The following is a 15,415-nucleotide window of genomic DNA, read 5'->3' on the forward strand; positions in this document are numbered from 1 at the left end:
TTTCTTTTTTTTAATTTTAATTTTCATTTGTAATATTTATAGTTTGCATTTTGTATGATGGATGATTAGTTTTCATTGATGTTTTGAACTAAATTTGATATTAATTAGGCCCATCAAGAGCCAATATCATGCATAAGGGTAGTTTTTTTAAGTAGTAAAATGTGTCTTTTTGTTAAATTTGGTTGATACTCTTCTTTGATTTTTTCCTTTACATTTGTAAACTATTAGAAATAATTTTCTCCTGTTGTACTATATTTTTAGGAATGAAACACTGAAACAAATGAAACATTGAAATGCCCCATTCCACTGACCAAAACAAAATTCCGAAATAAGTGAAATTGACAACTAAGGAAGGCATAGTTTGATCAGTAGGAAATTCAATATATTTTTCCTTAAGATTGTTGGGTCAAATTAAGAATATATGAATATGAACTCCAAATTCCAATGATATGTATTCTCAAGCAACTAACAAAACTTCTGTTTTCCAAATTTTTGGGTTGAAAACATTCTAAAACGATCAAGTTAAACACATCATCAAAGAAGTTAATATTGTAAATTCACAATAAAGAACAAAAAGACAGAGCCTAGGAGTATACACAAAATGCCCGGGAGCAAGATAAGTATAGGTAAAAAAACCACAACCTATGTTCGGGACACAAGAGAGGAGAGTGCTCGGAAAGAGCATACACAAGGCCCAAGAAGAAAAAGGGAGCCTAGTGTCACGGGAAAACAGTTCAGGACACAATCGGTATTAAAATCCAAACTTACCTTGTCTCGTTGCGTCTTGAGAAGTCGTCATTTACAACACCTTTGGTTGCCACTGGTGGTTGAGAGGGTTGGTTGGCCAAACTCTATAGGGAGAGTTGGCCTTGTGACCTGTTGACTCTTCCCTCGTTAGGCCCAGCAGGTGTGGGCAGGAACCTTGGCGGTTTGCTCATGGGTTGCAAGAGGACTTGCTTGTGCATCTGACGCATTCAACTCGTAGGTGTGCCCTGAGGGAGCTTTGGGTGCGGACTGCGAGCTAGCCACAGGGATGCTCCAGTTTCTTTGGTCGAGGATGGGGGCCAAAGACAGTGCATGTTGGGTTGGGTTCCCACATGCATTGCACGTATGGACCGGTGTAAGGGGCTAGCTATACTGTTTGCCTCCTGCACCGCGGTACATCTTGTGGGCAGGCCAATCTCTGGGCCTTCCATGAGTTTGTGTCGGGGCGACCTTGGTTGCCCTCGCGAGGTGTACACCTTGCGGATCTGTCCATGGGGCATCTTGCTCCTTGGATGACCAAGCCCCAGCGCTTGGCGGATTGGTGCGTGGCATCTTCATGCCTCGTACTCGATGGACTTTGCGTTAGGCTCCAAGGCCTGATGTTCGATGTACTCATGATGCAGGCTGATCATGAGTGTGGGTCTTTAGAAGCACATGTCAAGATCTGAGCCAAGTAGCCTGTTGAACAGCTTAGAGTTTGTGTGCACATTCGAAGCATCAATGGGTGTTGGCGTGTAGGGCCTTTAAAGCCTTGCACGATTGAAGGCTTGCCCTAACATTCGTGTATGTTAGGGCGCCGCACTGGTTATTCCGCTGCTCAAACATTTGGCCCGTGACAGTTGGTATCAGAGCGAAATGTCCAAGCTATGAATTCAGAGTATGCTTTGAGAGTTAGTATCAGATGGTATCAAGTGGCAGATCAGAGCAGGTTGTGAATGCAAGAGTTTGTCAAGGAGCTATGATACAGTTAGTGTCTGTGCTAGCATAGTTGCAGCAAGTTGCAGTGTTTGTGGCTATGGTTAGTGCTTCTCTAGTGCATGTTGCTATGCACAAAAGAATGGGGAATGCTTTCAGTTGTGGCAGAGTTGGAAAGAGCTTGAATGTTAGCACACCAAGTTGCAAGTGCTAAGTCGTGGATGTCTTTGAATCTAACACTTTGAAAGTCCATTAATCAGTCGAAGAAGAGCTGAAATTGCATGAGTATGTTCCTTTCTGAAAAGTGATGCAAAGCTTTCTCAGTGTTGTGTGTGAGACTTCATTGAGCCGTGTTGGTCGCATGGGTTACTTTGTAAACTCAGTAAATAAAGTGGCAAAGTATAAAAGCTTGGAAGTTTGAACTCTCCCCTATTCTACTTGAGTCGCGCAACAGAGGCGCGATGGCCTGAAAAGATTCGTAACATCAGTGTTTGGTTAAGCATTGTTCAATGGATTTGCTCGAAGCTTGATACAGTGTCAGAGCAGCAACCGTCAGCGAACATGTTGGCATCTTTCAGTGACCCACCGATGTGTGAGATCGGAAGTGGTAGTTGGGGAGTTGTGAATGCTCCGTTGCAGTGTTGGCTAAACATCGATGTGTTTGCATATGGCCTCAAGGGCTCGCTATGACAAAGGGTTGGCTGCTGGCATAAGTCTTCCCCTATCAGATGAGGTGCTGAACGTGTTGGCACCAAAGCGCTCAACGAAGTGAATTTGCTTACTCAGTGTGATGGCATAACTAGTTTGACGAACTAGTAGTATGCTCTCAGGGTGAAGAGGAAGCACCGACGAACCTGGGTCAAGGTAGCACCCACGAGAAATGTGTCCATACTGGGGGCCAACAGGGTGAAGGTGTTTGTGACCTTGACGAACTAGCAGACATGCTCAGAGTGAAGAGCTGGTCAATGACTGAAGTACTTTGATGGCAGTTCACAATCATAATCGAGCATGCGTGATGCTCATCTCAGAAAGACCTTGGAACGGACGCCAAGGCCGCTTAGATCAACAATGGGTTTGCTGTGCTGATATGGGACAGTTTGGTGAGCTCAGATGGCATATGGGCAGACTGTATTGGTATGGGACGACATGGTATGTTTGTGTGTTTCTTGCTGCTTTAGAATTTCTGTGTTTGTCGAAACTGAAAGGACAGCTCAATCTGAATGATGGAAGATTTGGGTGGTTAGCAGTGTGAGTACTAGCCGCGAGTGCCCAAGGAGACCATTTGTGGCATAAGGGTTGATTGTTCAAATCAAGTACTATGGCGTTGAACCGAAGCAAGCAAGACTAAGCGTCGCAGCTGGGGATGTAGTTGGTTCCCCATATGATCATGCACCTGGAAGGGTAGTAGGTGCGTTGTGCTGATTGATCCCAACAGGGGATTCTTGGCCTCAGGAGGAGGCGGGGACTGATGTGGTGGAGTGCTCAGATCCATCATCACCGGTTGTAGGTTAGCCAAAACCTTCCGTGCCGAAAGTGATGGCATGCTATTCGGTTGTAGGTTAGCCAAAACCTTCCGTGCCGAAAGTGATGGCACGCTATCCGGTTGCAGGTTAGCCAATACCTTCCGTGCCGAAAGTGATGGCACGCTATCCGGTTGTAGGTTATCCAAAACCATCCGCAGCGTTTGTAGACATCGTCAGAAAACCTTCGCCTAGTTTGATGGAGTTTGAAAAAACCATCGTTGTTGAAGATAACTCCAGCAGAGCTACAAAGCAGTGGTTGGCAGAACTTGAGGCAGTGTGGTATGCAGTAGAAGTCAGAATGCGCTGATTGTCGAAGTACTAGTGACAACTGTTTTCAAGATTGATAAGTCATTGCTATTGTGGAACTGAGCTTGACAGAGCGCTCAGTGTCGACGAGGGCGTCGACGTTATCAGGTGGGGGAGTGTCACGGGAAAACAGTTCAGGACACAACCGGTATTAAAATCCAAACTTACCTTGTCTCGTTGCGTCTTGAGAAGTCTTCATTTACAGCACCTTTGGTTGCCACTGGTGGTTGGCCAAACTCTATAGGGAGAGTTGGCCCTGTGACCTGTTGACTCCTCCCCCGTTAGGCCTAGCAGGTGTGGGCAGGAACCTTGGCGGTTTGCTCATGGGTTGCAAGAGGACTTGCTTGTGCATCTGACGCACACAACAGGAAATCATACTTCAACTCGTAGGCGTGCCTTAAGGGAGCTTTGGGTGCGGACTGCGAGCTATCCACAGGGATGCTCCAGTTTCTTTGGTCGAGGATGGGGGCCAAAGACAGTGCATGTTGGGTTGGGTTCCCACATGCATTGCGCGTACGGATCGGTGCAAGGGGCTATCTATACTGTTTGCCTCCTGCACCGCGGTACATTTTTTGGGGCCAATCTCTGGGCCTTCCATGAGTTCGTGCCGGGGCGACCTTAGTTGCCCTCTCGAGGTGTACATCTTGCGGATCTGTCCATGGGGCATCTTGCTCCTTGGATGACCAAGCCCCAGCGCTTGGCGGATTGGTGTGTGGCATCGTCATGTCTCGTACTCAATGGACTTTGCGTTGGGCTCCAAGGTCTGATGTTCGATGTACTCATGATGTAGGCTGATCATGAGTGTGGGTATCTAGAAGCGCTTGTCAAGATCTGAGCAAAGTAGCTGTTGAACAGCTTAGAGTTTGTGTGCACATTCGAAGCATCCAGGGGTGTTGGCGTGTAGGGCCTTTAAAGCCTTGCATGATTGAAGGCTTGCCCTAGCATTTGTGCATGTTGGGGCGCCGCACGAGTTATTCCGCTGCCCAAACATTTGGCTCGTGACACTAGGCTAGGAACCTACAACCACGACCACAACTTGGCATGATTCAGCTTGGTGCGCGTGAGGTGTAAAGGTGTTTTGTAAATTCACAAAATGCCTGGGAGCAAGATAAGTATAGGTAAAAAAAACCACACGCAATGTTTGGGAACAAGAAAGGAGAGTGCTCGGAAAGAGCATACACAAGGCCCAAGAAGAAAAAAAGGAGCCTAGGCTGGGAAACTACAACCACGACCACAACTTGGCATGACTCAGCTTGGCGCGCGTGAGGTGTAAAGGTGTTTTGCAAAGCCATCTTTTTCTCTTGAGATTCCAACCTTTAAGAAACAAAAACACAAATAAACCATGAAAATTCTCTCTTTCCCACTGATGCTGAACTAAATTTTTCATGCAAAAGTTGAGAGTTTGAAAGAAGCAAAATGGTAAAACACCTTTTTCTCTCTTAAATTTTAAAATACGACTTTTAGAACCTTAAAATTAAAAAATTCCCAAAATATTTTGAAAGAAAAGGCAAAGGCTGTATATTTGTCTTTTCGACTTGAACTTACATTCGGTATAAATATATTGACTCTATAAAGTTCTTGGTGAACTAGTGTCTTGAACCAAGAACTTCAAGTAATAAAGTAAGTCAACATATCATACACAACAAATCCAGACAAAAATGTGTTACCACAATGTAGTACTTTTCGGCCTTGTGCTTTATCCTAATTTTCATGAGCACTCTAGAGAATCAACCAAATTCTCATAGGCGTGGCTCCACTTCACACTCATTAGGTGAGTCAATCAAGAGTGCCTTGTAACTATGAACCCTGCTGATATAGGCTATAGATATCATTATGAGTTTAATAACTCAAAATCTCTGCACCCACTCACATTATTGGAATAGGCATCTAAAATTTAATTCTCCATGATTCAAAATAAGTCAATTGGATAATTTGCAACTCACATTGCTATTGCAACTTGGCAATAACTATGAATTGTGGTACCAAGAACTGGTTTATTCCTAAGCACAGTATCCATTGGAAGGTTTCTCAGCCATTCAACTGTTTCACTTGCTTATTCTATAGAAATGAACTTCAATTCCATATTGGATGGGGTATGCAGGTGATTTCCAAGATAATACAACTCCTCCTTGGGTGAATACATACCCACTCTCTTGGAGTGAATCCATACCCAACTCCTACTAAACCTTCGTGTAGTTTAGTTATGATTTCCAACTGGCTATGCAGGTTTTCTGCTGGAATCTAAAACTACGAGGCTAATATGATTGCAGCGCTTCCTCATCTTAGGTCACCAATAATATCTTTGCTTTACTTACATAGCTCCATCTTTAGATCTACAATGGTGAAAGATCTTTTCATCTTTTCCTCCAATGGCACTAATATTCCTTAATTTGTGATTTAATTAAATATGGTTCCACTCATTAATGCTTCCTAGTATATTCTTCCCTATTATTTTTGTGGTCAAACAGTTCAATTTTTTTTTTTTTTTTGTGTGGTCAATAGTGTGACTCTTCTGGCTCAGACTTTGGATCTCAACACAACATACTTTTACTAACAATGAGACATTTGGATTGAAATTATATTTTATTTCCTAATAAAATACTTCCCATTGTTACCAGTCAAAAAAATAAATTAAAAACTTCCAGTTGCTACATTTACCTAATGTTATTGAGTGCTGATAAAAATTTAAAATTGTTTTAAACATGATATCAAAAGGAAAGTTGGTACTGTTTTATGCCTGTCAAAATCACTAAATAGATTATGCTTTTGATGACTTCAATTTTGTACAGATTCCATTCTCTTCTGCGAATGAAGACCTTCAGTCTGTGCTTTCCAGCAAGCGGCGTGTGATTGCTCTGAATAAGAAGGATTTGGCGAATCCAAATATAATGAATGTAAGCGCTGTTTCAAGTGAGTTGTAAAATTACAACACCATCCCATTGTTGCTGTGATCTTTCTTAAACCTTAGTAATTTTTATGTGCAAATTTTTAACTTTATTATTCTAAAGAAAGCTGAAAGCAATTTATTCATCGGGCAGAAATATAATGCTTCTCATGAAAAAATTCGGTCTCCTTGGTAATTATGCATGTATGAATGTCTTATTTTTTATTCATGGTAATGAGTCCAGCTCCAGTAAATGAAAATCTTAAGCGGATATTCAAGTAAAAGTAAAACTGTAAAACATTATCCATGTATTGCGTTTTTTGTTTTATCTGTTTTTATCCAGGAATTTGAACATGAGTTAGGATTCTGTGTTACTTCTTGCATTGCAATCCAAACAATAGCTAAAGTTTAAGGATCAGGATCAATTCATCCAAACCCACAAATATGAGGGAGAGGGCTCTCTTAGTCTTTATCGCAGTTTCCCTAATCAAGGTCAATTCAACCAAAATCATACCATTGAGCATCTCAGTATCCAACTGATTTACTTTCTCCATGTTGCCCACTTGTCCATAGTACCACAAAGAGAGTAATCAAGCCAAAACCTTTCTCAATCCCTCATCATCGGCCTAGATTGCTGGCTGTAATGATGGTACTATGGTCACATGCCGACCTCTTTGGGCCCATTGGTATGTGTCTTGTTCTGACTTTGTGAAAATGATATGCTTTCTTGTACCATCAAAAGTGGTCCAATCTCACTATAGGGCAAGTTTTTTGCTTGGGGTTCCCTCAGATGGAGGCTTGGAATTGGAGTGGTCGAGGGTAAACTGTGCCTTCATACTCAATTTTTTGAACATAGTGGAAGGCTAGGGGAACTTGGGAGTTGTTGGAGTAATTATTTTTGCATTGGGTTTTATGGTCTTGACCTCCCTTCAATTTATGACGGAGCATCGACGAGATGAGACTACATTCAATTGATGTGTGTCAACCCAGTTAAAGTATAAAAGATTAAATAATGCCATCTCCAACAGCTTAAGCTTTTGGAGTACTTGGTTGTTTGACATGGTATCTGAGCAAAAGGTCTTGTGTTCAAAACTCCTTGATATTAAAAATCCACTTCTAATGGCCAACCCAAAAGAGGGGCCACATGTGCCACGTGTAGGCCAACCCTAAAAAGAGGGGCCACACGTGAGGGGGGGGGGGGGGGGTTAAGTATAAAAGATTAAATTACGCCATCTCCAACAGCTTAAGCTTTTGGAGTAATTGGTTGTTTGACAAACCCACACACTCTTTTTTTCATCATTGTCCATGAACTTGAACCATTGATGCTATGCAGACGGTACGATATTATTTTCAAGTAACAGTGCATTGTAAGATGTGCATGCGTCAAATGAGGTGATCATGGTAGAGGTCTCCCACTTGCAGCCTCAGACATGCAATACTGACAGCCTATTGGCTGCATTGCTAAAAGTTTCGTATCATTCTTATGTTTCAGATAATTCATGGCAATTTCTTCACATGAGATGTAACATTGTATTTTACTGGCAGACTTGAAATCTCTAAGAAATGCGAGTAGTGGTCCTCTGGATCTTGAAGCTCTCATACCAAGTTGCGATTTAGCCAACAAAAGAGGGAAGAAGAGAAAAGAAAAGAAAGGAGAGTAGAAGGGAGGGAGTTCATGGGGTTCAAAGTCAAAACCCTATGACCCTTCTGTTTATTAAACATGAGGACAAATATTGATTCACATGAATGGTGACACGTCACTAGACACGTCACGTGATGATCCATATAGTGTGAAATATATCAATATTCACTGAGGTGGGAATTATTTGGATTTTGGTGATTTGGCTTTTTATTACAGAATCTAATGGTTAATGACGATTTATTAAAACTAGGAAACTCAACTCAACTCAACTCAACTCAACTCAACTAAGCCTTTGTCCCAAACTAGTTGGGGTCGGCTAAAACTAGGAAAAGAAAACATTTAAGAATTTTTTCCTTCATTTTTCTTGTTCAAGTAAAAAAGAGAAAACTAGGAGACTTCAATGGGGGAAGAAAAGATTGAAAATATGTTCATTCTACATTTTGACCGCAACATCTCGTTAGCGTTTTTATAACATTTAATTTTCGAATCAAAGGATTATGGATTCAAAGTCTGTCGTGTTTTGGATGTACTCAGTTCCGATCTTTTCATCTCTTTTCCACATGATATGCAGTTATTTCTGCTAATTTTCTTGTAATTCCTGCAGAAATGGATCCAACATTTTAGTTCATGCAAGCAAGATTGCCTCTCAATAAATGCACACAGCAAAAGCTCTGTCAACAAGGTTAGTTGATGGTGCAATTTGTTATTTGCTGCTATGGATTTCTTTTTTTTTTGTTCTTTTTTTTGAAATGAATGGTATGATTTCGGATGAATTGATGTCTATTAGAAAAACTGCAATAAAAAGTAAGGGAGCTCTGTCCCTCATACTTACATTCCTTTTGTTTTCAAAACATTTCTACCTTTTCATTAACTTTGATGAATTAAACTGTTAAATATTAAGGATTCTGGTGATGCATTTTCTGTTTTATTTTCTTTTGTATATCATAGTGCTATCTAACTTAGAGATAGACATGTGTGTTGGTGTTAAATATGGACTTGCATGTTGGTGTTTGACTCTAAAACAATGAGTCAGACAGAACAAATCTAGCAAACTTGTAACTCTACACTTGTGTCTGACACGTCTTCTCTTTCTGTTCCTAAAGTCTGGAATATCCTTATATCGTGGATCAATATAGCACAAATTGACGGAAGAAATTTGTGTGATTAGTTTAAATTACACTAAAGCTAACACCTTTTTTTAATCACATGGTAACTATTTGGTCAAAGTGTAAACTTGTATGAAAAGAAACTATTGAATTATTCCATAATGCATAGGGTTTGAAATGAAAAGAAGCTATTTGGTCATCTGCTTTGCCTCCAGGTATCCTTTGTCTGCTTTTACCACTAGGCTAGGCTCTTGTTATATTTTTCAGTTTTCCTTTCTTAAAATAAAGCACTAAATTGTAATATAAAAGGAGTTACTGTTACTGAAATTGTTGTCTACTTACTATTAGTTCGTTTCACTGGTTTCCTCTTCCACAACCAAACACAAATGATGAAGATTAGAATCAATGTAGAAACCACGACTATGATGATAATAAGAACCAATCTCGATCCATTCTTATTTCCTGCATAAACAGTAAACAATTTTCATTTATAAAGTAGTTCGTTTTAATGGTACACTAAAGAGTCCCCTAGGCCCTAGCAAGGTAATTATTGTAGGCGAAAGACACTTACTGGGAGTCTCTGAAGGTGGAGGAGACGGAGGAGGAGGAGGCGAAAGAGGAGGAGGAGGAGGAGGCACTGCAACTGGCTCTGGAGGGGGTGGTAAGGCTGAAAAGAAGATATATGGGTCATACCTTATATTACAACTCACACTATAAACATTCCCTCCAGTTTGATTACGACATCTCGGAATGTAACCGATCATCGTTTCAAGACACGATTGGCAGTCTCTTTGAGACAAATCTCTTGTGCACTGCCCCAAACCATAAAGGCTTGTAAAGTCCCCAACTCTGGTAATCCCTGTGGCGTGCTTGGATGCGTCTGAAGCAGCAATCGATGTCAAATTTCTCATCAGATCTCCTAATATTGATTAAAAAGAACTGGGTTGGAAGCGTTCTCTATGCATTCCTTTGGTCCATTGAGTGGACCATGGGAGTAATATTTTCTTTCTGTCATTGAATCTAATATTCTCCATAATTACGAAAGTCTTGGAATGCGGAAGGACATGACGCAGAGTCGGCTACCTCCTCTTGCGGGGTTTCAATGTAACCTTTACAATCAAATTTATAATGATTGTAAAGTTTCAAAAAATATTCTTGACATCCTACAAACTAATTTTTTTTTGGAAAGGTGGGCCAGAGGAAACATTCATGTTCTGAAGACATAAAACAACTTGTCCATGAACAAGATACATAAACTGTGATATGCCTGGTAAAAAATCTATCAATTCCCACAATATTGGTTCCATTCTATGCAAAACAAGAAAATAGTGCAGTATAAGCATGACACATGAATCATAATGTATTTAACTTCTCATGTTTGACCCCTAAACCTAGAGAGCCAAGTTTTATTAAGTTGAAGACTATATGTGGTAGTTTGTTTGCGAGGGGCCTTTACGAAACATTGTCCCACTTTCCAAAAGTCACAATTGCATGTTTGTGAGCAAGGTTTTAAATTTCAGTTTTGGTTTTGATGTCGGTAGCCACATAAGCGGAAACATTTCGGTGTCAGTTGGAAATTTCAGTGAAAAAAATCACAGAAACATATGGAAACATATGCAAATTATAGGATTTAAAGATGACACCTAGGAAATGCTAGAATAAGCACTAATACACTTAGAAACCATCACATACACAAGACAACCATCCATAATGGTTTAATAATATCGAACACCTAATGTCATGCAGTGTTGCACGTCTGATTTGTACATGCCAAATTTCACATATAATTCATATAAATATTTCTTCAATTAAAAGAAAAAATTCATAGAAAATTTTCTACATAACGCATGTGCCACATTTCAAATGCAATTCATATAAATATAATCATGTGACACATAATGATATAGTATAACACAATTACGCTTATGATTTTGGATTATGCATTTTAGTCATTTTTTTTCGGTATGTATTTTGTGGGGATTGAAGTAGAAGCATTTCTGTCGTTTCGTGTCGGTTTCGGTGGAAATTTAAAAATCATGTTTGTGAGCTGCACACTGCTTGTAGTAAAAGTCATGGACACTGGCTTACAGTGACAGATTACTTCGCTTCTTAGGCTTAAATGGACAAACATAATCACATGTTGGCACTTACATTTGTAAGCATCATCTGCATGACCCAACACTAGGTAAGATATAGAGTAGTCATGACTTATGATGGCACCATGGTTTAACTACTATGTCTCAACTTATAAACACGGTTTTAACTTTCTACCGAAACTGGCACGAAACGACATAAGTGATTTCGTTTCCATCCCCACGAAATAATACCGAAACCTAAACGCTTACCGAAACCACAATCATAAGTTTATTAGTGGTATACTAATCAGTATGTGTTACATAATTATATATAGTAATTATATGTGATAATATGGTATATGCATTATGCATAAATATTTATATGAAATGAGAATCAACTGTGCTACTGAATTATCAGACATGCACGACAGAGCATGTCATTAGGTGTTTAATGTTGTTAAATGATTATGGATGACTCTCTCTTGCTTATGTGATGGTTTCTAAGGGTGTATCTAGTATTTTTTGAAGTTTCATATTAAAATTCTATCATTTGCATTTGTGTCCATACGTTACCATGATTTTACAGGATTTCCACCGAAATTTTCAACCAAAACAGAAATGTTTCTGTTTCCGTGGCGATCGAATTCGAAACCGAAACTGAAATGATGGGTCCAAATGGTGCCATGGATGATTATTTTATTTATGAAAATATGTTATCTGCAATAGAAACTAGCAAGAGAACAGTAGAGGCTGAATAAAGAGAAAAAAATTTGAATTGAATCCATCTAATTTAGGACAATTAATGGAGCATGACACGTGACTTACCAATTAATGTAATATTTCGGGCAATGTGATTTACCATATTACACTTGTTTTTCTATGCTATCCTTATGCTAATTAACTATGCGAAGAAAACAACAGCATCCTTTTCATTGTAATAATGCATTTTTGGTTAGTGGTGTTGGGATTGATTTTGAATCTCTTGGATAACTAGTGAAAATTTCAGCTGTTTTGTGCTAGATATTAGCTTCTTATGTTTTTGGGATGGTTGCTAGACTTCCTAATGTTGAGGCTATCGTGCATTTCATCATTCTTTGGACAAGATGCTGGAAAATTTCATTTTAATATTTAGTTGGAGGTGGGGCTCAAGTTTCGCTAACTATTTGTGGTTAGAAATTGTATTGGCAATATCTTTTTAGGCCTTACAATGAAGAAACAACTGAAGAATATGTTCTGTTTGTTTGTTTAATGATCAAAATCAAACTTATGACAATATTAAAATACCCGTATTCTCATTAGCTGAACATGGCTATGGCGTCTATGTGTTGATCAAGATCCACATAGATGAAGGTTTTGATGTTATAGATACTTCTATATTCTTGAATCCCTATATGTACTTCGGGATTTACTCTTGGATGGCTACACTAGATGCATATTCATTTGGGAAGGTGCTGATTTTTTGTTTATGAATCTAGCTTCTTGCAATTGTAGAGCTGAAATTGAAGGAGGTGATGTCAAGGGAACCTACCCTTCTTGTTATGGTGGTTGGTGTTCCTAATGTCGGCAAGTCAGCCCTTATTAATTCCATCCATCAAATTGCATCTACTCGCTTTCCTGGTAACATTTTTTCTTGCATTTTATATAAAAATATCATTTTTGTTTCATCTTGTTATTATTTTGAATTATCAATAGGAAAGGGTTCTTGTAAATTGATGGCATTTTCTGATTCGAAGTAAATATATCGATTAAGCATGATATTTTGGAGCTTTTTTCTTAGTGCAGGAGAAGATCAAGCGAGCTACCGTGGGACCTTTGCCCGGCGTTACTCAAGATATTGCAGGATTTAAGGTCTTGTTCCTTTCATATGTTCTCTATTTATGCTTGATGCATTTTATATTCGATATATTGTAAAATCTCTTCTCCTAATGGGTTCCTCTTATATTACTTCCATTTATTCTTATATTCAATAGACTTTCTTATCACCTTCCACATTCATTGTTCTTCGCCATTTTTTTTTTTTAAAGTTATAAATTCAGCAGTGTTTAAATCACACATTCTTCTTGCACTGACAGATCAATACAGTAATATGATATTGAAAGATATTTTAATTTATAAAATTAGTTCTTAAAGATATTAAAAAAGTGCATGTAAAATGATAAGAATACAATAAAAGTACAAATATGGTACCGATAAACAAGAAAACGAGTAAGTTGAATTCTGTTTAGTAATGAACTTGTTGGCATATATATATTTTTTGAAAGGTGACATATATTTATTGATACCATGCAAGATACAATGGGGACAAGAAGTCCCTAGTAACATTACATAGCATCTATAAAGGCAAATCAGGGCATACCCTGACTTACCAAAGTAGTACTGGGGCTATCACTCCTGCACATTCGATGATCATTTACTCTTCAGATGAAACACCGTATATTTTCCAGAAGCACCCATATCTGTTCCAGTATTAGGACCCCCTCCCGGGCTTCCCACCAATCCGTTCTTCTTCAAAAAACAAAATTAAAATTCCCCAAGTGTATCATCCATATAAACTATTACCTAAGATTCATTCTACTTCTTTTTCGATGCTTCAGCTCCAAAAAAAAACATCCATCAATTTTCCAAAACAAATTAACAAAGCTAACCTTAGCTTGAGACTATCACGCACATTCGCTTAGCTCCACCATTAGGATTCCAATGTCTAATTCCAGTTCCATATCATAAGGGAAAAAATCCGAGGCAAACTGCGGATAGGGAACCTCTTCCACCGGGTTCTTCCGGATGGCTATAAGTTCTGCTATCTTGCGAATGCATAGGGTTCGTTTTGCCTCCCATTCAAACCGTCTCAAGTTATTGGTATACTCCAGCTAGCCTTGGATGTTGAAACCGCTCCATGTAATCTGGAATCTCTCTCCGTAATCTCTGATAGGTACGGGGAACAGATGAAGTAGAGGAAGGAGCAGCAATTCTCTTAACCACTAGACAAGAGTATTACTTATCTTTTCTTAAGAAAATGAACAGACCTGATAAATTGACCTACTCTCCCATTAAATACAGCTCATATCTTCGCAACCTTGGCCCACAACCTCTTCTCTATAGTATCAGTTGTTACAAAATTAGGTTTCTTCCTAAACAAGGTAAGTCCTAATATCGACGAAAAGAGCCGTCTCCGCCAAAAAGGGGCCGTCACCGCAAAACCATATACCAATACGCAAGTGTTGTTATCCTTTTTAATTCCACAATAATACTGTATATACTCCTAACTTACGCAACCCTCCCCCACAGCAGAAATGCCCAAGATTTTAACTAATAAAGGCCTATCTACGAAATAAGAATCCTATCTACCAGATTGGAGAAATCCTCATCCACAAGAAACGAGGAGATTACGATGCAGGGCGGGCTTACCAAATGAGTCCAAGAGGGGCCCTACTATTTTTTCCTTTATCTTGGGCAGGGATCCCCTACGAGCTGCATCATGCATTTTTATCTGGGGATTCTTCACGCAACCCCCTTTGCAGCTTTCCGGAAGGGATACGATAGATCTTTTTCTGACAGTGCCTGAATATTTCCTCGCTCCTGCAAAACGTCCTTTTCTTGACCAAGTGCGAAAATTATTGACATGCCTTGAATGGCTCTTCACCAGAGATTTCTTAAACTTTAACCCATTTTCAGTACTAGGCCGGATATAGCTTGGGCCACAGGTAGGAGACCATTCTGACAAGGGGGGAGGTTTGAAATTTGAAATCAAAGGGGAGGGCCCCGAATGTCCAACGGCTCCCCGGCCAAGGTTTTCCGGTGAAAGAATAGGCGGACATTCCGCCACGAACACAGAGTTTTCCGGAATTTGAGAGTCAAAAGTCAAGGGGCCGGAGCCTGATAGAGGCGATAGACCCCTACTACCCAGAGATTCAATTCCGATTGTATAGACTTGTCATGAAATTTGAATTTAAACAGAGGGTCGTACAGATTTCCACCACGGATCAAGAATCTTTGCTGAGACGAAGGTCATACACTGGTTGTGGCTCCCTTCCATTTTTACTTCTAGAACTCGACCAAAAAGATTACCTAGGGCCTGAACTGTTGATGTGGCCCAAACATGAAGAGGGATGCCATAAAATCTGACCTAAAATTCCTCCAACCCCGGGGAGAAATCTTTGAACCAAGGGATGAGGGAATGGAATCGATCTTTCCACATATCA

General features: G+C 39.7%; 1 protein-coding gene across 1 annotated transcript in view; it reads left to right on the forward strand.

The window, feature by feature from the left end:
* LOC143852248 (P-loop containing nucleoside triphosphate hydrolases superfamily protein) overlaps window positions 1-15,415 on the forward strand; it is a 60,596-nt gene that overhangs the window by 6,201 nt on the left and 38,980 nt on the right. The window contains exons 2-5 of the mRNA XM_077361649.1: window positions 6,299-6,403; window positions 8,640-8,717; window positions 12,692-12,833; window positions 12,994-13,064. Coding sequence (XP_077217764.1) covers window positions 6,299-6,403; window positions 8,640-8,717; window positions 12,692-12,833; window positions 12,994-13,064 — 396 coding nt within the window. The remainder of the gene's footprint in view (window positions 1-6,298; window positions 6,404-8,639; window positions 8,718-12,691; window positions 12,834-12,993; window positions 13,065-15,415) is intronic.

This window comes from Tasmannia lanceolata, unplaced genomic scaffold (genome assembly GCF_043159265.1).
Source record: "Tasmannia lanceolata isolate RefF3 unplaced genomic scaffold, GAP_Taslan_0.1 ptg000019l, whole genome shotgun sequence".
NCBI lineage: Eukaryota > Viridiplantae > Streptophyta > Magnoliopsida > Canellales > Winteraceae > Tasmannia > Tasmannia lanceolata.